This window comes from Curcuma longa, chromosome 2, assembly GCF_044706935.1.
Source record: "Curcuma longa cultivar G26 ecotype Majalengka, Jawa Barat chromosome 2, ITB_CL_G26_1.1, whole genome shotgun sequence".
Taxonomy (NCBI): domain Eukaryota; kingdom Viridiplantae; phylum Streptophyta; class Magnoliopsida; order Zingiberales; family Zingiberaceae; genus Curcuma; species Curcuma longa.
Genome location: NC_133862.1, coordinates 14260745 through 14280101, shown reverse-complemented (window position 1 = coordinate 14280101; position 19357 = coordinate 14260745). Strand labels below are relative to the sequence as shown.

At 38.4% G+C, this 19357-nt stretch overlaps 2 protein-coding genes, 1 long non-coding RNA gene and 2 other non-coding genes across 5 annotated transcripts; 3 read left to right on the top strand and 2 right to left on the bottom strand.

Annotated features, from left to right (window-relative positions):
• Window positions 1-5145: 5145 nt before the first annotated feature.
• LOC141820576 (uncharacterized) lies at window positions 5146-7093 on the bottom strand. Its single transcript, XR_012601147.1, has 3 exons — window positions 7021-7093; window positions 5583-6831; window positions 5146-5488 (listed from the first exon to the last, which is right to left on the bottom strand). It is a non-coding gene; the product is annotated as an uncharacterized LOC141820576 (long non-coding RNA).
• Window positions 5687-10210, top strand: LOC141820567 (putative lipoxygenase 6). The gene is made up of 9 exons (XM_074707900.1): window positions 5687-6071; window positions 6414-6712; window positions 7050-7287; window positions 7729-8052; window positions 8245-8330; window positions 8430-8537; window positions 8623-8927; window positions 9010-9276; window positions 9376-10210. Exons 1-9 carry the CDS (start codon window positions 5687-5689, stop codon window positions 10145-10147), a joined length of 2784 nt encoding a protein of 927 aa, XP_074564001.1. The 3' UTR covers window positions 10148-10210.
• A 957-nt stretch (window positions 10211-11167) lies between these two features.
• Window positions 11168-15651, bottom strand: LOC141821039 (3beta-hydroxysteroid-dehydrogenase/decarboxylase-like). Its single transcript, XM_074708393.1, has 12 exons — window positions 15370-15651; window positions 14199-14288; window positions 13895-14028; window positions 13628-13798; window positions 13180-13302; window positions 13040-13119; window positions 12478-12676; window positions 12288-12384; window positions 12042-12216; window positions 11772-11928; window positions 11563-11629; window positions 11168-11467 (listed from the first exon to the last, which is right to left on the bottom strand). Exons 1-12 carry the CDS (start codon window positions 15605-15607, stop codon window positions 11343-11345), a joined length of 1656 nt encoding a protein of 551 aa, XP_074564494.1. The 5' UTR covers window positions 15608-15651; the 3' UTR covers window positions 11168-11342.
• Window positions 15652-17786: 2135 nt separating this feature from the next.
• LOC141822593 (U2 spliceosomal RNA) lies at window positions 17787-17985 on the top strand. The gene has a single exon (XR_012601321.1). It is a non-coding gene; the product is annotated as a U2 spliceosomal RNA (small nuclear RNA).
• Window positions 17986-19159: 1174 nt separating this feature from the next.
• LOC141822591 (U2 spliceosomal RNA) lies at window positions 19160-19357 on the top strand. The gene has a single exon (XR_012601319.1). It is a non-coding gene; the product is annotated as a U2 spliceosomal RNA (small nuclear RNA).

The window sequence follows — 19357 nt, the reverse complement described above, 5'->3', positions numbered from 1 at the left end:
GACTCTCTTCGAAGAGCATGCACGTCGACCGAGCCTTGAACCAGCGTTGGAACCATCCACAGTGCAACGACCGGAACATCCATCTTTCGGAAAGTAATGGGAAGTTCGGATTTACTGGCTTAAGGAGCAATGTGCCTTGCTATCGGCGATGCAACCAAATCGAATTTATTTAGTTCATTTTTCAAATCAGTTTAAAAAATATTTAATTTATATTTAAAATTATCAAATTCAAATCGAATACGAACTTGTATAATATTTTTTAAAAATAGAATTTAAATTTATAATATTTTATTTAATTATTCACGCTCTGAACTTAATTAGATTTTATTATTTTTATATAATTTTAATTTAAATAGATTTAAATTAAAATTCAAAGAATTAGACTTTTAAATCATTTTAAATTATAATTCGATTCTATTCGGATCAAACTTCGAATCACTCAAATTGAATTTGAGCTCGCATTTCAATTGGATAAAATTATTTATATTTTTGAATTGCGAATCAAATTTGAATATCACGTATATTTTTTAAACTTAAACTTGAATATTAATATTGTTATATTTATTCAGTTTGATTCCATTAGTTTGCACCTCTACCATGGGCGGAGTCACATTATCAGCTACTCGGGCTATAGCTCAGAGGCTTGACGGTGCAAAAGTTTGGATTTATGGATGCGAGAAAGAAAAATTTAAGAAAATGAATTCAAGAAGACAACTTGGGATGTCGCATCGGTGTAGCTCACAATCTGAGATCAACTCGGGTAGATCACTCGGACTGGCTCCACCATTAACCTCTACCCATCATAACTTTGATATAACGTGGGAAGTACGTGTGTGGTGATCAATTATTATAAATCTACCACTCGAGTATCAACTTGACTATGCCCGTGGAAGCCATAAGTGGTGATCAATTCTTTAGCAAAAGGTGGAATCTGCCACCCCAGCTATCCCACACGGTCGACTCTAGGACCATCTGTCAAAAGGTAAATTGAAAAATAATGTCTCAGCTTCATCGAAATTTGATTCATGTCCATTTCAATAAGTCTATTTTGTAATAACCAACTCAATCATGTCCCGAGGACCATAAATAATGATCAAGATTAGATAGGAGGATGTTGTGATTCCTAGAGGGCGGAGGAGCTCTAGTGAAATATGTGATAAACTAAATTGCTAAGTCGCCTTATATACTAAATGTCATACATACATACATATTAAAATTTATTTTTTAATGATTTTTTTCATGGTTAGAGTCTTAGAGATGTATTCTTTTTGCATTTTATGACAGATTCTTTATTAGGAATTTACTTATTATTAATTTTATTTTAATACTCAATTATATATATCAAAATATGTCGGGTAAAATTGAGAAGGACGTCTCATTTTTTTCAAAATCATCGAAGGATAACTTTTTAAAATTTTTAATCAAAAGGATTTTTCACCCCCACAACCCCTCTTCTAAAATGATAAGATTTGGTAGGACGTTGTCACTCAGGTACCTACGATTCGATCCCTAGTTATGACGTATTTGTAGGAATTTTTCTCTAAATAGAGAGCGCAATCAAATGATGCTGGGCGTCTAGGCTGGCCGCTGTGTGCATTTCCTGATTTACCCTGGTGGCTGGTGGGAAACTTCCATGGGACTGAGCCGATCACCCCAGAGATAGTCAATGGGGCTAACTGAGATTTATCATTTTTTTAAAATGATAAGATTGCTTGAAATATAATATTCACTATTATCATCTCCTATCACATATATTAAATAACGTATTAGATGGATTTGACATATTCAAGAATATTCACATTACAACAGTTACAAAATTGTAACTGTTATAATATTGTAGTATCAACGAAATCGTAGCTATTATAATATTGTAGCATCTACGATTTTATAACTATTGCAACATAAACTTATTTTGTTCAATAATATTCATATTGTAGTAGCTACAATTTCGTAACTACTACAATATAGATTTATCTTATTCAACATCATTTATGTCGTAGCAGCTATTGTTGGTGGGATGGGATGTGATTAAAAATAAAAAAAAAGTGCCTCCGTGATTCCCAAATCTTGTAGGATCGGAATACGCGCTAGAGGGGGGGTGAATAGCGCGTTGCACGTTTTTCAATTTTCGTAAAACTTCGAACGCTTACGGAAGCTAAAACAGAGAACGATGCGGAAACGTAAAAGATAAAGTAAGCAGGTGACACTTTTTATTTTTACTTGGTTCACAGCGCAACGCTGCTACTCCAAGGCCCACGGTCCTTGACCGTTTACTCTGGGCAATCCACTAAGTCACTTGCCCCTTTCCGGCAGCAAGTGTATCGAGAAAGCAATACAAAAACCGATTACAAGTTTTGAACGAATGGAAATACAGAGTTTGCTTTGTTACCGAACTTCTCGCTTTCTCGGTCGCTCCCCGGAAGTAGATTTTCGGCGCCTCGGTGTGAAGTTGAGTAGCTTGGAGCAGGTACAGCACCGACGTCGAAAATAGAAGGCTCGGGAGTCGCGAGAACAGAGTTCGGAGGCTTTTGAATTGATGTCTCGGCTGCTGGTCGCGGCTGCTTATATAGCCTTGCTGAGTCGACTCAGATGCAGATCTGGGTCGACTCCAGCTTGCGTGGCAGATAAACCTTTATCGTCTTCGCCCGTTATCCTTCCTGAGTCGACTCCGATTGACTTCTGGGTCGACTCCAGTCGCGGTGGCATCAGCGGCGATAACTTTTGACCCTGAGTCGACTCAAAACCTTACCTGAGTCGACTCCAGGCTGAGTTGGCGGAAAGTCGACGCGCAGACTTCCGGATTCCAGCTGACTCGGCTGGAGTCGACTCCAGAACCCATCTGAGTCGACTCCAGACCCGAAAATCCAACTTTTTTGTCCGGAGTTCGCGTTCGTCTGACTTTTCCTTCCTGCAAAAGATGTTAGCTAAAATAATAACATGTAAAGGATTAAGCTGGTTCATCGAACCAACTACGAGTCTTAACTTCGGATCTCCAGTGAGATCCTGGGTTAGACCGACGCCTAATGTTCCTCTTGGGAACGCGTCCTCACCCACTCCTCTCGGGAGAATTTACCTGATTGCCAACTGGGTCCTCCTGACTCGTTGGACTTTGTGCTCGGCTCTGTCTTTGCCCCCTAGGATTTGTGCTACAACTGATCCTCCTGATCAGCCCAGTCTTCCGCTGCAGCTTGGTCCTCCTGACCAAGCCCAGACTTCTGCTGCAACTTGGTCCTCCTGACCAAGCCCAAACTTTACCTGGTGCACTTTGACTCTGCCAAGACTTCATGCCTAGTAGCACTAGAACTTAACCTGTCTCCTGTAAGCTCAGTTCAACTTGGTTAGCCAAACCATATACTTAACTTGATCCTAGTTCCATAATCAAAACTCTGATTCGATCTGCTAGTGCTTCCTGCACTAACAAATCTCCCTTTGATTTTTATCAAAATGTTCTATAATTTTTTAATATTTAAATATCCTAATTCCTACTATTTTTTTATTCTTTTAATACTCAACATTTTTTTATTTTTATACATTTTAGAATTTTATTTTTTGATGATTAACTGAATATTTGATTAATCTAAGGTCATGTGCTCAAATTTCTATCTTTGCAAAAAAATTTAGTTAAATATATAGGTTGATATTACTCCACCCACGGTAAATGATCAAATATCTGTATTTATAATTTTTTAATAGTTTCAATTAAATATATGCATTAATAGTTCTTCACACAATCAACCGACATGGGTCCCATGACCCATTATTTTCCTTTTTAAAAAAGCTTTTTAAATGATTTAAAAATATTTTGAATATTAGAGGTCTTCAATGAATATTTTAAAAAGAGAACTTTAATTTTTTTTTATATGATCTAGATGCGTTGAGTTCAACTAATTCGGGAACCAAATGATCTTCCCTCGATTTATCTATCAGATAAATTTAAAAGTACTAATGATTTCTCATTCACCAATCAACAATATAGATTTTTCATTTTGAATGTTGTGCCATCGCATCATGTCCAGAGAGGATAAATTTTTAAGCTCTCTAATATGAAATAATATGTTATAAATTCCAATTTTGAATGATCATTATCAAAAAGAGAACTTTTAAAAAAAAATAAATCCGTTACCTCAACGGTCCTAGAATTGATAACCCTAGAGATACATAACCACATAGTTAAGTTTTTCAAATATCTAAATTAGCTAACTAACTTTTTAAATTATCAAATCATGTACCAATTCTCTTAAAAATACACTTTCAATTCTTTATTGCCTGTCTTCCTCTACCCTTTGTTTGATCGATGACCACTTGATTATAATTTCAAGGCCAACTTTTCGCAATTGCCTAATCACAAAATCTAAGACACATAGTCTAGCGGCTAGGGCTATAAATGAACGGCACATTCATCAATAAGCTTATTATTCGACTGGGTAAGAATTTATTTATGTTTATTCAATACATACAAGATCAATTAAATAAATAAACTTGAACAACTCGTTAAACTAAATAAGCAAATTTGAATATATATGTGTTTAACTCGTTAATGTTCATGAATCACGTTCGTGAACCAGTGTTCGTAAACAATGTTCATAAACAATGTTGGTGAATAATATTCATGAAAAACATTCGTAAATAATATTTATGAATCATGTTCACCAATAAAATTCTTATCAACATGCTAAATAAATAAAAAATTTAAAATAAATAAATAAATTTATATTATCAGATTCAATAACCAATCAAATAAGTTTAAATGTAAATATTTCAAACAATCAAACAAACTTAAATTAATAGCAAACTTGAATTGAGAGTTCGATAACATGAATTAAATAGAAATCAAAATTGAATCAAATTCAAACTCATAAAAAAAATCAAACCAAACTTAAATAATCATTTCAAAAACTTAATTTATTTTAGAGAATTGAACTGAACTTTATTAAATTTATCAAAAAATTTAACAAACTTAAATATCATAAAATTTAAATATCAAAAAATTTAACTCAACTTAACTTAACAACTCTAGTAGTGACCGTCTATAATAATTTCACAACCACTTCAATCGTCTATTTAAACAGTTGGCATATAAATGGAAGATATTTTTAAAAATATATATGTGATTTACTAACTTAAAAAATAATTAAGATAATTAAATGCATAATTCAGTAAATTGTCAATAAAAATAATTTTTATCAATCCACCTTTTTTTATAAAAAGAAAAACCTCAAAATTGACCTTTGAAAATTCTAGCAATAACAAGCTTGTTTCACACACTACCCTACCTATCTGTGACACTGACATAGTCCCCAGAAAACATCATATTAAAACGATCATAAGGTCAAGAGTCAGATCATCAGAATGCTCAGTTAGAAAAGGAACCACAGCCATCGCACCACCGCAACGAAACATCCACCTCCTTTCCTCCCAATTGACTTGGTCTCGATATTAAATAATCCACCCTTTTTTGCCCTGAAAGTCCCCTGGAAAAGCAATCAAACTGAAAAACGTGCACAAGATCAGAGACCAGAAATCAATGGGCGATTAGCTTTATATATATCCCACATGCTACATGTAACACCCAACAACATTACCTCTTCCAGCTCTGAACCACCTCCTCTGTCTCTCCCAAGAACAGGGCAGCAAGAAAGCAACCATCTTTACCTTGCAAAGAACTTGACCTCCTTTTGGCAGAAGAATGGCTGCTTGCAGTGAGATCATGGGTTTTCTCCGACCTTCTTCTTTCCTCCTCGGCAGTGGATCCCTCTTGCTCAGGGGCAATCAGAACAAGCAGAGTCTTGCCTTCCCTGCTCTCTGCCCAGATGGCCAAGGCAGGAGGAGAAGGCTGAGGTCCGCGAAGACCGCGGCAGCGCCGGTGAAAGCAGCAATCAATGAGGATGTGATCAAGATGGTGGCTGGGGAAAAGGCTAGAGCGGGCAAAGTCATGCTCAGGGCTGCGCTGACCGTGAGAAGGAAGCACAAAGAGGATATCAAGGAAGTGATCGTCAACCAGCTTGATGCTCTTACAGATAAGATTGGCCGGAATGTGGTGTTGCAACTCATCAGCACCGAGATCGATCCGAGTAAGCCTTGTAAAAATCTTAAGATGTTTGTTCCTAAACATTAACCCTCGAGCTGCTTGATCTCCTGCGTCATGATTTAAAAAAAAAAAAACACTTTTTATAGAATAAAAATCAGTATATATAGTAATTTTGCAAACTAGAGTACTCTGCAGATCCCCAATGATCGAAAGTTCAAATTCCCCAAAAGTAGGCATCTTGTACTTTGTTCTTTGTTCTCTCGAGAGCAAACAAATATTCTGCTGAATCCTTTTTCCTTTGTGCTTCCCCATGATTGATAAACCTTGTTTCATGTCTCCCCTGAGCAATTCGCTTACTGTCCTTGGGCTTGCTTCTGCAACTTAGGAACCAAAAAGCAAAAGAAGAGCGGAGCGACGGTGATCAAGGACTGGTTCGAGAAGAAGAACGTCAAGGGAGAGCGTGTGGTGTACACTGCAGACTTCGAGGTGAACTCCAGCTTCGGTGAGCCTGGAGCAATCACAGTGATCAACCGCCACCAGAAAGAGTTCTTCTTGGAGAGTGTAGTCATCGAAGGCGAAGGCGAAGGCGAAGGCTCTACGAGTGGACCAGTTCATTTCTCCTGCAACTCTTGGGTTCAATCCACCAAGGACCTCCCCAAGAAGCGAATTTTCTTCAGCAATAAGGTCGGTACCAAAATTTTCTAGCTTGATATTGACAGCCATTTGAAGCGATGGCTAGATATCATTATCCTTGGCATTCAAATGGATCTATAATGACCTGTCCAAATTAGCCAGAGAAATCTCTGCACAAGATTGAAACACAACTAAATCTTAAAGGCTATTTTCCCAGCGTAGAGCAACTGCAACAATCATGATTTACAATAGGAATCATATTTTTGAAGGATAGAACGATGAGAAAGTGCTGATAGATAGATGTTCACTGGCAGTAGAGTATTTAAGCAGCTGTAGCTTTGAAATTGAAGAAATCTAACCATAAACAATTCTGTTACTTCTTGTGCAGTCATATCTACCATCTGAGACGCCTGAAGGACTTAGGGAACTCAGGGAAACCGAGCTCAATGAGCTGAGAGGGGATGGCAAAGGCATTCGGAAGTTATCAGACAGAATATATGACTACGCAACATACAATGACTTGGGCAATCCTGACAGAGGATCTGAGTTTGCAAGGCCGACCCTCGGAGGTGAGAAGATCCCATATCCAAGGCGATGCAGGACTGGCCGTCCTCCTACCGACACAAGTGAGTTCTCTAACATAACTTGTTCTACAGTATTGCAAGAAATTACTCCATGATCAGTGCAAACTCCCAACTCTATGACCTTAGAATAATTGAGTGTGGTGGTCCGCGTGACAGATCAAATTTAGAGGATGATTGATGGATCATTGACTTGGCCCACCATGGATGAGTGACTAAATTATTGTCTAAAAAAGCAACCTTTTAAAGAACAAGTTCATATCATCTAGAAACTATTCACTTTCAGATGCGTGGCAGAAGCAGCATCGCAGATGCTTGTCTAATTCTTTCAGTTTTACACCTTCAGATTCACCAAAAGTTGTATTCATGTATTGATAATTAACAAACACTAGGCAGAAAAAAAGTGTAAGTCCATAGAGAATAATTCCTTGATACTAATGCGTAGTCAGGAAACAACTTACCGTGAATCATCATCTCGTGGCACAGACATGCTAGCTGAGAGTCGAGTAGAGAAGCCACATCCGATCTACGTGCCACGCGATGAGGCATTTGAGGAGCTAAAACAGGGAGCTTTCGCAGCTGGAAGGCTCAAGGCTGTGCTGCACAGCTTCATCCCGTCACTCATTGCATCCATCTCTGCTGATAACCATGACTTCAAAGGGTTCCACCACATCGACAACCTCTACAAGGAGGGCCTCATCCTGAAGCTTGGCCTCCAGGAACAACTCCTCAAGAAGCTCCCATTCGTTAAAAAGATACAAGAATCAAGCGAGGGTCTGCTTCGATATGACACCCCAAGCATCCTCACGAGTAAGTGAAGCAACATGCTCCTTGTTATGACTTTTTTTTTTGCAGTCTAGCAGTAATTAACTTTTGAGATCAAAATTAAGAAGTTGAAATCCATGAAAATGATCAAATTGCAACAGAAAGAACAAACCTAGTGAGTAGACATTAACAAGAACCAGTTCTCATGCTGACATGCTCATGTGGTTTGCACTGCAGAGGACAAGTTTGCATGGCTCCGGGATGATGAATTTGCTCGGCAGACAGTTGCAGGGATCAACCCTGTCAGCATAGAGAGGCTTCAGGTAATCCCACCGCCCTCTTCAATCCCCCACGAGCAGTGTATCTCCATCACTTGTATATTGAACTGAGTTGCAAACACTAACAAGGCTATTATGGAACAGTCTTTCCCTCCAGTAGGCAATCTTGACCCTGCAATTTATGGCCCGCCTGAATCTGCAATCACAGAAGCCCACATAAGCGGTCAACTCGAGGGGTTGACAGTCCAACAGGTGAGACAAAGTGCATTACCGTGTTTATCTTTCACAGCATTTCCTTACAGCTGACCCTTGTCATGTTATTATCAATACAAAAAAGGCTGTGGAGGAAGGGAAGCTGTTCATGTTGGACTTCCACGATATATACCTGCCATTCGTCGACAGAATCAACATGATGGATGGCCGGAAAGCATACGCGACGAGGACCCTCTTCTTTTTGACTCCCATTGGGACACTGAAACCGATCGCAATCGAGCTTGGACTCCCTCCACAGCAACCAGGCGCATCCCGTCCCAGCATGGTGTTGATGCCGCCGCGTGATGCTACCACCAATTGGCTGTGGATGCTCGGCAAGGCCCATGTCTGCTCAAACGACGCTGGTGTTCATCAACTCGTCAACCACTGGTATAAAAATGTACCAACTTCATTACTCAAATTTGTAATAACAACATCACCTTTAGCTAAGTGATTCCTGTTCATGGCGTAGGTTGAAGACGCACGCGGCGATGGAGCCGTTCATATTGGCAGCGCACAGGCAGCTGAGCACGATGCATCCGGTGTTCAAGCTTCTGCACCCGCACATGCGGTACACGTTGGAGATCAATGCGCTGGCGCGACAGAGCCTGATCAATGCCGATGGCGTCATAGAGTCCTGCTTCACTCCCGGCCCCATAGGCATGGAGATGAGCGCCGCCTATTACAAGCACCACTGGCGATTTGACCTCGAAGGGTTGCCGGCTGATCTCATCCGAAGGCACGTCCTCTTCCTATCGCTACCACACTGGATCTTGTCATCTTCAATCCAATCTACACTCTCAGCGGACTTTTAACAAATACTTGTGCGAAATTTCAGGGGCATGGCAGTTGCAGACCACACGCAGCCGCACGGCCTCCGCCTCATCCTCCCGGACTATCCCTACGCCGACGACGGCCTGCTTCTCTGGTCCGCCATCACCCGCTTCGTTGGCGCCTACGTCCAGATCTACTACCCCGACTCGGACCCCAACAGAGTCCGCTCAGACTCGGAACTCCAGGCGTGGTACCATGAGTGCGTCGACGTCGGTCACGGGGACCACCGCCACGCCTCGTGGTGGCCGCCGCTGGACACTGCGTCCGACCTCGTCGCGCTGCTCACCACCCTCATCTGGATAGCATCCGCCCAGCACGCCGCCCTAAACTTCGGTCAGTATCCCCTTGGTGGTTACGTCCCGAATCGCCCCCCGCTGATGCGGCGGCTCGTCCCTGACCCCGAGCGAGACGCGGACGAATACAAGGCATTCCTCGCCGATCCGCACTGTTTCTTCCTTTCTTCCATGCCCAGCGTGCTGCAGGCGACCAAGTTCATGGCGGTAGTCGACACGCTCTCGACGCACTCACCGGACGAGGAGTACCTCGGGGAGACGAGGGACGGTGCCGCCGCGTGGACAGCGGACGAGGAGGCTGCGGCGGTATATAGAGCGTTCGCAGCGGAGGTGGCGGCCGCGGAGGAGGAGATCGAGAGCCGGAACGCGGACCCGAGTCGGCGGAATCGGTGCGGAGCTGGGGTGCTGCCCTACGAGTTGCTGGCACCGAGTTCAGGACCCGGTGTTACGGGACGGGGCGTGCCGAATAGCGTGTCCATATAATGGAAATTAACCTGTAGTTGTAGCTATTGGATGTAACATAGTTACATAGACATCATTAATAGATGGTGGATATTTAAAATTTGAATTTATTTTTAAATCTGTTAAATTAATAAATAATTTATATAATGATTTATGTTGTATAATAAAGAAATGCATCATTTATGTATGACAATACAATGTGGTGCATAGAATTAAAAAGCAAACCAAAAACTAAACTCGGCTGAGTAATGACATAAAATAATTAACACATAATCAACATAAATAAATGTAAAAAAAAGTTTAATAGGGCAATGCCAATATGATTATACTTTAACTAGAGAATTTTAGAATTTTCAAACTTATTTATAATCATGGTTAATTGTTGGAGAAAAACACTCTACCCCTTACTATTATACCATGGGCTAGGAGCCTGGTTTAGGCCATATAAGCACTTGGCTAGAGGGACAGATATGGAAGATTAAGAAGGAAGAGTAAAGATACTAGCGGTCAGACCTGGTTCTGGAAGCTAGACCATGTCTACCATACAAAAGGAAGAGATGAACTAGTCGAGTGAACTAGTTGGGCTACAACGAACCAAGTGATACAAAAGCTTTGGCAGACTGAACTCTATGCAAAATAAATGCAGTTGACAACAAGAAGTCAAAAATTGAATGTGAATATAACTGATCTCAGCTTTACCTTTCCTTCTCAAAGCTTGGCAGCTATCAGATCAGACCTCATATCGGGTCATGGGATTAACATTCCTCCCAGAAAAGGATGCCCCCGTTCTGAAAGGCTCTTTGCCCTCACCACCCATGTTCATTATAAACTATCGCGGCTTCATTTTGCTTTCAAAGAAACCACTTGATTGAAAAAACTTTCACCTTCATAGCAAAAAAAAATTCATCCCTCCAATTCTTCTTGTTAAAGTAATCTTAGAGTTGATAGTTTCTTTTGTTTTCCTCTACTTCACATCCATATATCTTGGTCTTTGTTTTCCAAATAAAAGAAAACACTTGGCAGATGAATTTGCCAGTGCCCTGAAAATCCACAGTTCTACCATGATTAGTTAAGTTCAACAAAGGACCCATCATTGAGAAATAATATGCAGCAAAGTTCACAGATGGGTTCAAGCTCCCTCAATCAAAGCAAAGTTGGAACATGTTCTAATCAAATTCTGCAGACAAAACCAGCAGTGGCCAACATCACTAGTGCCTCAAGGGCCTCGGGGAACCTTCGATGTCAACTTTCTGACATGGGAGTACGCATCCTTAATATGTTTGTCGATCTCATCTTCCCATCTATCATAAACATACAAACCAAAGAACGCTATAGCAAGCCCTGCAACAAAATCAAAGAGCTTCTTTGTTACATCAACAACTAGCAGCATGGCAACGTTTAAGTATAATAAGTTGAGAAGAAAAACTAATGTTTACCTAATTTATACATTGTCTGCGGCGACATGTATCCAAGGACATTGAGAAATAATAACCAGAAAACAACCTGTTTGATTCCACATAAGACATAAATATCTTCAGGACCACTTCAGCTAAATTTTAGTTGAGAAATTGAGAATCTTATCAGAGCAATGTAAATTGTAAAGAAATTTAGGGAGCAAAAACTTAACAAATATAGTAAGACAAACCTTAAACATCAATGCCCAATCCTTTCCCTTGCAAAGTGAGCGCAATATGATAATTCCATTGTTCCATATATGAGTAGCTGAATGAGCAAGCCTACGTGCCTGCTCTTCTGACAATTCGAAATACGAAGGTGACAATTTCTGAATATTATACCCTAATCTGCAGACAACCATATAGAAAAGTATAATAACTAGAAATACGGAAACCACAGAGGAAACTAAAAGATAATAGTGGTAAATCATAACATGCAATGAAATAAAAAAAATTCATACATATTTGAAGGCAAAGCACCATGAATAAACAAGAACAATGCAACAACTGAGACTAGCTTTGCCACTGCAGTAATCATTGTATATCCATTTGCGAAAAAGTAGTTATATAGGGCAACAAACAGAAGCAACGTTGTGAATGATTGTTTCTTATCTTTCCAAAGAAGTGTGTCAGCAACTGCAAACAGAATGGAGGTATCTGTCAGTAAAGTCATCAAGCAAATGAATCTACTGTTAGTTCATCCATACCTTTTCCACCGCCCAAATACGTAGAAACTTTAGATGTTCTTTTTTTCTGCTCAGCTTTAAGATGAGAGTATGACTCGATTGTTCTTTGGATACCATCCTATGTTCACAAAAGAGAACATCTCATATAACAAAAGAAACAGTTGTACCTATGTAATGATAGATAAGAGGTCAAATGAGTTCCGTTGGAAACCTTAAGAGACACAATAGGCTCATAATCAATATGATCTTTAGCTTTTGAACAGCTGAAAGTCCTATTGCATGACAAAAGTCTAATTCTTGAAGGTGTCAGCTGGGGCACAGGCATCCCATACTGTGAAAAGATCTTGTATGTCCATTCTACCAAGTGAGCAATTGGCATCATAAGAGAAACAGGAAGTTTGGTATTTGGCCTGCAATTAAAAAACTCATGATAATTATCAAAAGAAAAGGCGAAAACACAAATCTTACATGTTAGTGGAGAATGGCAGGAGGAACCAAAGAAGAAAATCTTGGAATAAATGAATTCAACATTTTATTATATATTTCTTTCAAATATGACTTATCATCTTCTACGAACAATTTTAGAATCTTTGCTGAAGTATACATATGATTTAGCATATGAAAAAAAAAAAAACCAAATGGTCTATGCTTATCCATCCTTACTGTAAATACGTTTTTCCATCTATGCTATGAAACTTCCTTGAAGTGGGGAGCATAACAAAACTAAGCAACTAAGTAGGAAGTGGCCTTATCATCACAAAAACTATACATACCTTTCATATCCAAGGCCTTCTAGTATTAATGACATGAATTCCCAAAATTTTATTGGTTCTCCATTTGTTATGAAATAGGCCTGCAGTAAAAAGTATGTTATTGCTACCGTCACAGAAAGAAAAGAAAAGAAAGGATATACCTGCCCTGCAGCTTTCTTAGCACCTTCTTCAGAGGCTAGAGTGCGCTCAGCACATATATGGGCATATGCCACATTTTCTACATATGTGAAGTCATACAGATTATTCCCATCACCAATGATATACTGATATGGAAGGGAAAAAAGAGGATATTGATCAGTAACAACACACTGATTGAAGAGCACTAACACATTAAGACAACCAATCAGATCAGGGACATCAGACAAACTAATAGAAAGAACTTTTTTTAACTACCATATATATATTTATGAATTTTATGTACTTCAGAGTTAGATATGGCTGCAGAAAATCAATAATTGAAACAGCAAAACCCTTGACTTCTTGTTCAATTAAGAACTAGATTGCTCAAGGCCAAAAAGGAAAAAAATCTCAATTGCAAACTGAAACACAACTGCTTGAAAATTTTCTCACATAGGTTGAATATTTTACCTTACTCTTGCCAGCCTTTGCAGCAGCAACTAGTGAAGGCACCAACAATCTGTCACCAGGGCCAAATATACTGCTAGGTCTTATACAACATGTCAAAAGCCCATTCCTGCCATTAGCTTTTAAAACCAGCTTTTCTCCTTCTGCTTTAGTCTCTGAATATGAATCATTGAACTAGAATGTTGGAAAATAATTGAGAATCAGAACATGATAAATGCGCAAAACAAAAAAATGGTCCTTTTCCAGGAAAGATAATATTTTAAATAGAACCTTCTCTGGATATGGAAGTGATTCTTCCCCATTGAAAATTCCATGAACACCATCAAACACCACACTAGGAGAACTAGTATAGATTAGTCTCTTCACTTGGCATTCAATACATGCATCAATTACATTTCTGGTACCTGAAAATGCATAACTCTCATTGCAGGAACATCAAGGTTGACCAAAATATTGATGTGTAAAAATTGTTCTGAGCATGCGCTAACACAGGTTACATTACTGACATGCTTTACTCAGTCTAGCATTTATGCTAAATTAGAGTGTTAAAATCAGCACAGACATGAAAACTAACCATCAACATTCACAGAGAAATGAAGCTGGTAGTTGTTGATAGATGAATCAGGAGCAGCCATGTGAAAGACAACTTCAATTCCTTCAAATGCTGTAAAAGGAAACCAACAAGAAAAAGCAAGTGTAAGTGAGATCATTCGCTAAAAATAATTTAAAAAGTATCTTTTTTCTTACATTGCATAACTATAGGAAAACTAGTATGATGAACAGAGAACAAAAAAGGGGAACAAAATCCCCTTGAACAGCAAGAATTGCTAGAAGGAAAATGTACAATCTATTTTTCTTATTGCAATCTAGTTCACCAATTCTCCTTTATCTTGAGGTTTGCATCCCAGGTTGACTATATCGTACTCAAAATGTGACAACATTTGAAGACAAAAGATAAAAGGCAGATGCTCCCTAGTTTAAGAACAATTTTCTGTTACCACCACAGAAGCTATTCCATGACTGGAGCTGCACAAGTGAGTCAGAAGGAACATTAGAGTCTTGCTAGTCTTATATTCATCTGGTGAGATTAAGTCACCCAAGCAAACTGAAGAGTGACTATAAACAACAAAATTGTCTAAAATTGGAATATCTCTGGTTCTTAAAGGAACCAATACCTGCTAACATAGCTTCAACACCACAGTCAAATAAACAAAGAGACTAATATGCAAAAATTAATATAGTTTCTTTTCTGTTAATCAAGGTACAGCATCCCATTCCGGGTATCACACAAAAAAACATTTACAGTGCATCCCCGAAATAATTCTAACTCTGAGTAGCATACAGATCACACTAATCAAACATCAGTTGTCTAGCAGTTGAAATGTTAAAAAACAAGTGGCAGTTGCAGTGGTTTCATATCTTTCGACTGACTGCTCTAGAGGTTATTATCTCATATTTCTCAACTCCTTGGAAGTCCATATGGTTCGGGCGAACTGACAGCTAGAAACATGTAAGAACTATGAACATTCGATGCTGATTTATCAACAGCAACTCTGAACAAACATCAGTTTACTTTATTAAACTCCTAAAGCAGTATAGAGTGTAACCTAAGCGCAGGGAAGTAACGGTATCAAGCTTGTAAATAAAGAATCGAGTTCCGTCAGTTCCAACTATGAAATTGTAAGAGAGGATCTGGCCCATTAAGTAACTGAAGATCGGCGGATTCAGGTAAGAATGTCACTCACCTTTAACGACCTGTGCTTTATTGCGGAGATCGGCGGACACATAGGCGGCGCGGCCAGATCGGAGTGCGCGGCCTAGGACACCGGCCTCCTCGTGGGCCTCAAGCGAGATGGACGGCGCGAGATCAGCGACGCGGACGCACCAGTCGTCGGTGCGGAGAAGCATCTCGACCAGGTGCCGGGCAGCGAAGCCACGGCCGCCGGTGACCACGCACCATCGCTCCGCTCCGCCTCCGCCCATCCTCACACTGTCTCTTCGCTCGAAGTGCCAACCCTTGATAATGACCTCGATCGACGGGGACGATGACGATGGGATCGGGAAGGACGCCGTTTGTTACCGTCTTACGGCGTTAATTGACTACCAAATTAGCGAGAGGCATCCACTCACTCTGTGACACCAGTGTTAAACCAAACCGAACCGAGTCCAACCACGCTGCCATTTATGGAAATATCCAAAGAGAATAGATTTCAAAATGTCTAAAATCCCTCACTAATAAATCAACAATTCAAAATTATCTTCAGAATTCTAAAACTGTGCAACCGACTTTCTCTCGGATACCCATTTTTTATTTATCCAAAATAATATTAATTTTACAAAGTTAATTTGTTTTCTTTCTTAGAAGAAAATAGGAATATTTCTTAGAAGAATATCTCCCGTAAATATTTGATTGCTTTTATGCTTAAAGAATACCAAATAGGAATATACATGTACTCTTAGAAGGCCTTTGAGTCCCCCACATCATTTGTCAACCCCTCAAAGGCATTCATAGTGAGACATAAATTGTTTGAGTAGGTTCACAAAACATTTGTGATGAGTTGATTAGCAAGAGGACCTATCACAATAATATATATTTTTTATTAGGATGATAATTCTGAAAAGATAAATTTTCAATCTTTTTTTTCAATTCAGAAGAAATACGATCACGAGGAACTAATTCGAAACCATCAATAAAATGAGAATAACCCCTACATTCAAATCCCTTTTTTACCATTAACAAGAGCTTGTTTTAGTTGCTTGTTTGCTAGAGTACAGAGTGAAAAATAACATTTGAGATTATAGAACTTCAACAAAGACATCCATGGTAAGATATAGTTTGTTCGAATATTATATATTAACACAATACTTAAGGTAACTAAATACTTAATCAACTATTTAATAAACATATTGAGTAAAATCAAATGTCTTAAATTTTAAGGAAGATATTTATGATGTATGCGATATTACTTATTTAAATCTCTAGACAAAATATTAATTGTGAGATGTTACTTATTTTAGTAGTATAATATTATCAAGTGCTTTTAATCAAAAGTATTTGATGACTTATATATGAAATATAAAATGCAAATTAATGATGATTACATTTGAATTCTTGAGGAGGTAAAATGCTTTGGCAACTCTACGCTACTCAAACTAGTAATGTTTCACCATAGTTTTAATTTTAAAGATCCAAATATGTAAGAGTTTTGTGGATATCTTCCTTTAGGTTCTATTAGTCCATTTTTAAATTTATTTTGGCAAACATTTTCCATGGCCTATAGCTCATGAAAACACTTAGCCATCATAAATATTCGGTAAATTCTTCATTGATGTCTTTGTTTTGGTTTTAAAAGTTCGTGTATGCATATAATATTTCACTGTGGATATCTTTTTTAAGGTTTTAAAAATCCACATATGTTCTTGATTGATATTTTTAATTCATTATATGTAACTCGTCTAGCATGTAAGCATCATGTGTGACTATAGTGATCAAATAAGTATTTCTTGAGGTCCTAAAAGTCCATGTACGATTTTTGTTGATTTCTTTTTACAACACAATCAAATATTTATTATCAATAAGTGATTGATAAACCTAAAATGCTCAAGCACGTAATATCTCATTATAAATGTTTTTTTTTACTTCCAGCGTACACATATCCATCAAGCATTTGTCCATAAATCTTTGGTGGATCTATAGTGCTTAGAAAAGTAATATCTCACAATGAGTATCTTCCTTGAGGCCTTAACAATCCACATATGATTAGTTGATATTTACTTTTCATTACAAAGACTACTTAAGTGTTTGTTAGACCTATAGTGCTTAAAAGAATAGTATCGGGAGCAATTGGTTGATTATGGAATAGAGTTGTTGAAGAAAAGTAGCGCTTGGATTGCATTGCATGCATAAAAGATAAAATGATTAATCGAAGTGCAGAAGGCATGCTTCCAATTTATTAACAAAACTCAAATCCAAGAAAAAATTACAAATAAATAAAAAATCACATAGATATCGCAAATAAAAAAAACTATATGATTCGACATTAAATTCTACATTATGATGCTTGAGTTGAAGAAAAAAGATAATAGTCCCACATCAGGAACTACCAAGGCAAATTACATAGAGAACAATTATAAAAAAGAACAAAGATCGCTGAAGCATCTCATACCTTTCTCGGCCTTTTGGCTAAGATCAAGTGTAGTATCTGTTCTTATCAGTTTAATATCTGATACGTGGGCCATTGGCCCACTATGATATTAAATTAATTTTTAATTGGGGGAGAGCTCCATTACAGTAGCTTGCTGCTGGGGCTTTCAGGCGTCGCCTGTGTGTTGCACTACAGCACAGGCCTGGCGCACCCCTATTAAATCAGAATTTTTAAATTTTTAGCTATTGGGAGGGCTTAAGATTTCAGACGCAGATTTAGCGGTCAGGAAAGTTGATGAAAGGCTGATATCTATGCATGGTTTCGAGTTGGGATAATAGTTGCTATCTAAGCATGGTTTCAATGTAAGGTGACAATTACTCTTTTTTTATCACCCGAGAGCCATGGTTGATGATTTAACTATTGTTTTGTTATTTTTTAAAATTATTATGATTTTATTTTATATTTTAAAAAATTAAGATATTTGTAAAGAGGAAGTGATTGCAGTGTTTTTAATTTATTCATTTTTTAAAACATCATTCTTTTTGTCCTCAACTATTTTCTCCTAGTTGAGGCATCCTCTAGTTCATGGTGAAAGCGAAGCATACCATAGCATAGGAACTTATTGCTTCGGCTTCAGCAATGATAAAATAGCCAAATTTGTCTGTCGCCTCCATCATCGAACAAAACATGCATCTTCGCTGTTAACATTGGAGGGGCTTTCTGAATTGATGTCAACAATGCGTAGATCAAATTATTTAACATCACAATGGAATACAAAGAGCAGCTACATGTTTGAAAGGATGGAATCATGCTGCTACACCGATGGGCATACAAGAAATATTTATCTTTTCACAATTGCAACGACCAATTGTTGCCTCTTACTCTTCGAACGAGACGAAGGAAAGTAAGTGGTCTACGGAGGAGGAGATACCGCTTGTGTTCTTACTTGTTGTACATCCCTAATCCCTATATTTACATCAAAGCTTTATTATTCTCTCAATCTCTACCTAAACACGTTGACATGATAAAACACAACCAAAGTAATACATATATGAAACAAAATAAAAGAACCATGCATATCCTGAATGTGAATTTGTATCACATTCATTCAAACCAAATAAATTTACACACTCAGAGGCACATGCACAACATACAGATTTAATTCATTTATATTTAATTTAATTTTGATGAAATCTGAGCCTTCAGATCTTATAAACATAATGTGTTATTTATGTCGCTTCTACTGATCCGATTGATTAACTCTCATTTCCCTTGAATTGCAGAAGAGAAATAAAAAGAATCTTATTTTTAATAGTCCCACATCGGAAGCTATTATCCAAATTGTACAAAGAGCGATTATAAAACAGGACCAAGTTCGATGTAGCAACTCATACCTTTCTCGGCCTTTTGGCTAAGATCAAGTGTAGTATCTGTTCTTATCAGTTTAATATCTGATACGTGGGCCATTGGCCCACTATGATATTAAATTAATTTTTAAGTGGGGGAGAGCCCATCACAGTAGCTTGCTGCTGGGGTTTTCAAGCGTCGCCTGTGTGTTGCACTACAACACAGGCCTGGCGCACCCCTA

Coding starts and splice junctions, on each gene's coding strand:
- LOC141821039 (XM_074708393.1), bottom strand. CDS start 15,607: ATGGGCGGAGGCGGAGCGGAGCGATGGTGCGTGGTCACCGGCGGCCGT. Junction 13,120..13,179: donor CTAAGAAAGCTGCAGGGCAG/GTATATCCTTTC, acceptor TTTTTACTGCAG/GCCTATTTCATAACAAATGG. Junction 12,217..12,287: donor GTATTTGGGCGGTGGAAAAG/GTATGGATGAAC, acceptor TTCTGTTTGCAG/TTGCTGACACACTTCTTTGG.
- LOC141820567 (XM_074707900.1), top strand. CDS start 5,687: ATGGCTGCTTGCAGTGAGATCATGGGTTTTCTCCGACCTTCTTCTTTC. Junction 6,072..6,413: donor CAGCACCGAGATCGATCCGA/GTAAGCCTTGTA, acceptor TCTGCAACTTAG/GAACCAAAAAGCAAAAGAAG. Junction 9,277..9,375: donor CCGGCTGATCTCATCCGAAG/GCACGTCCTCTT, acceptor GCGAAATTTCAG/GGGCATGGCAGTTGCAGACC.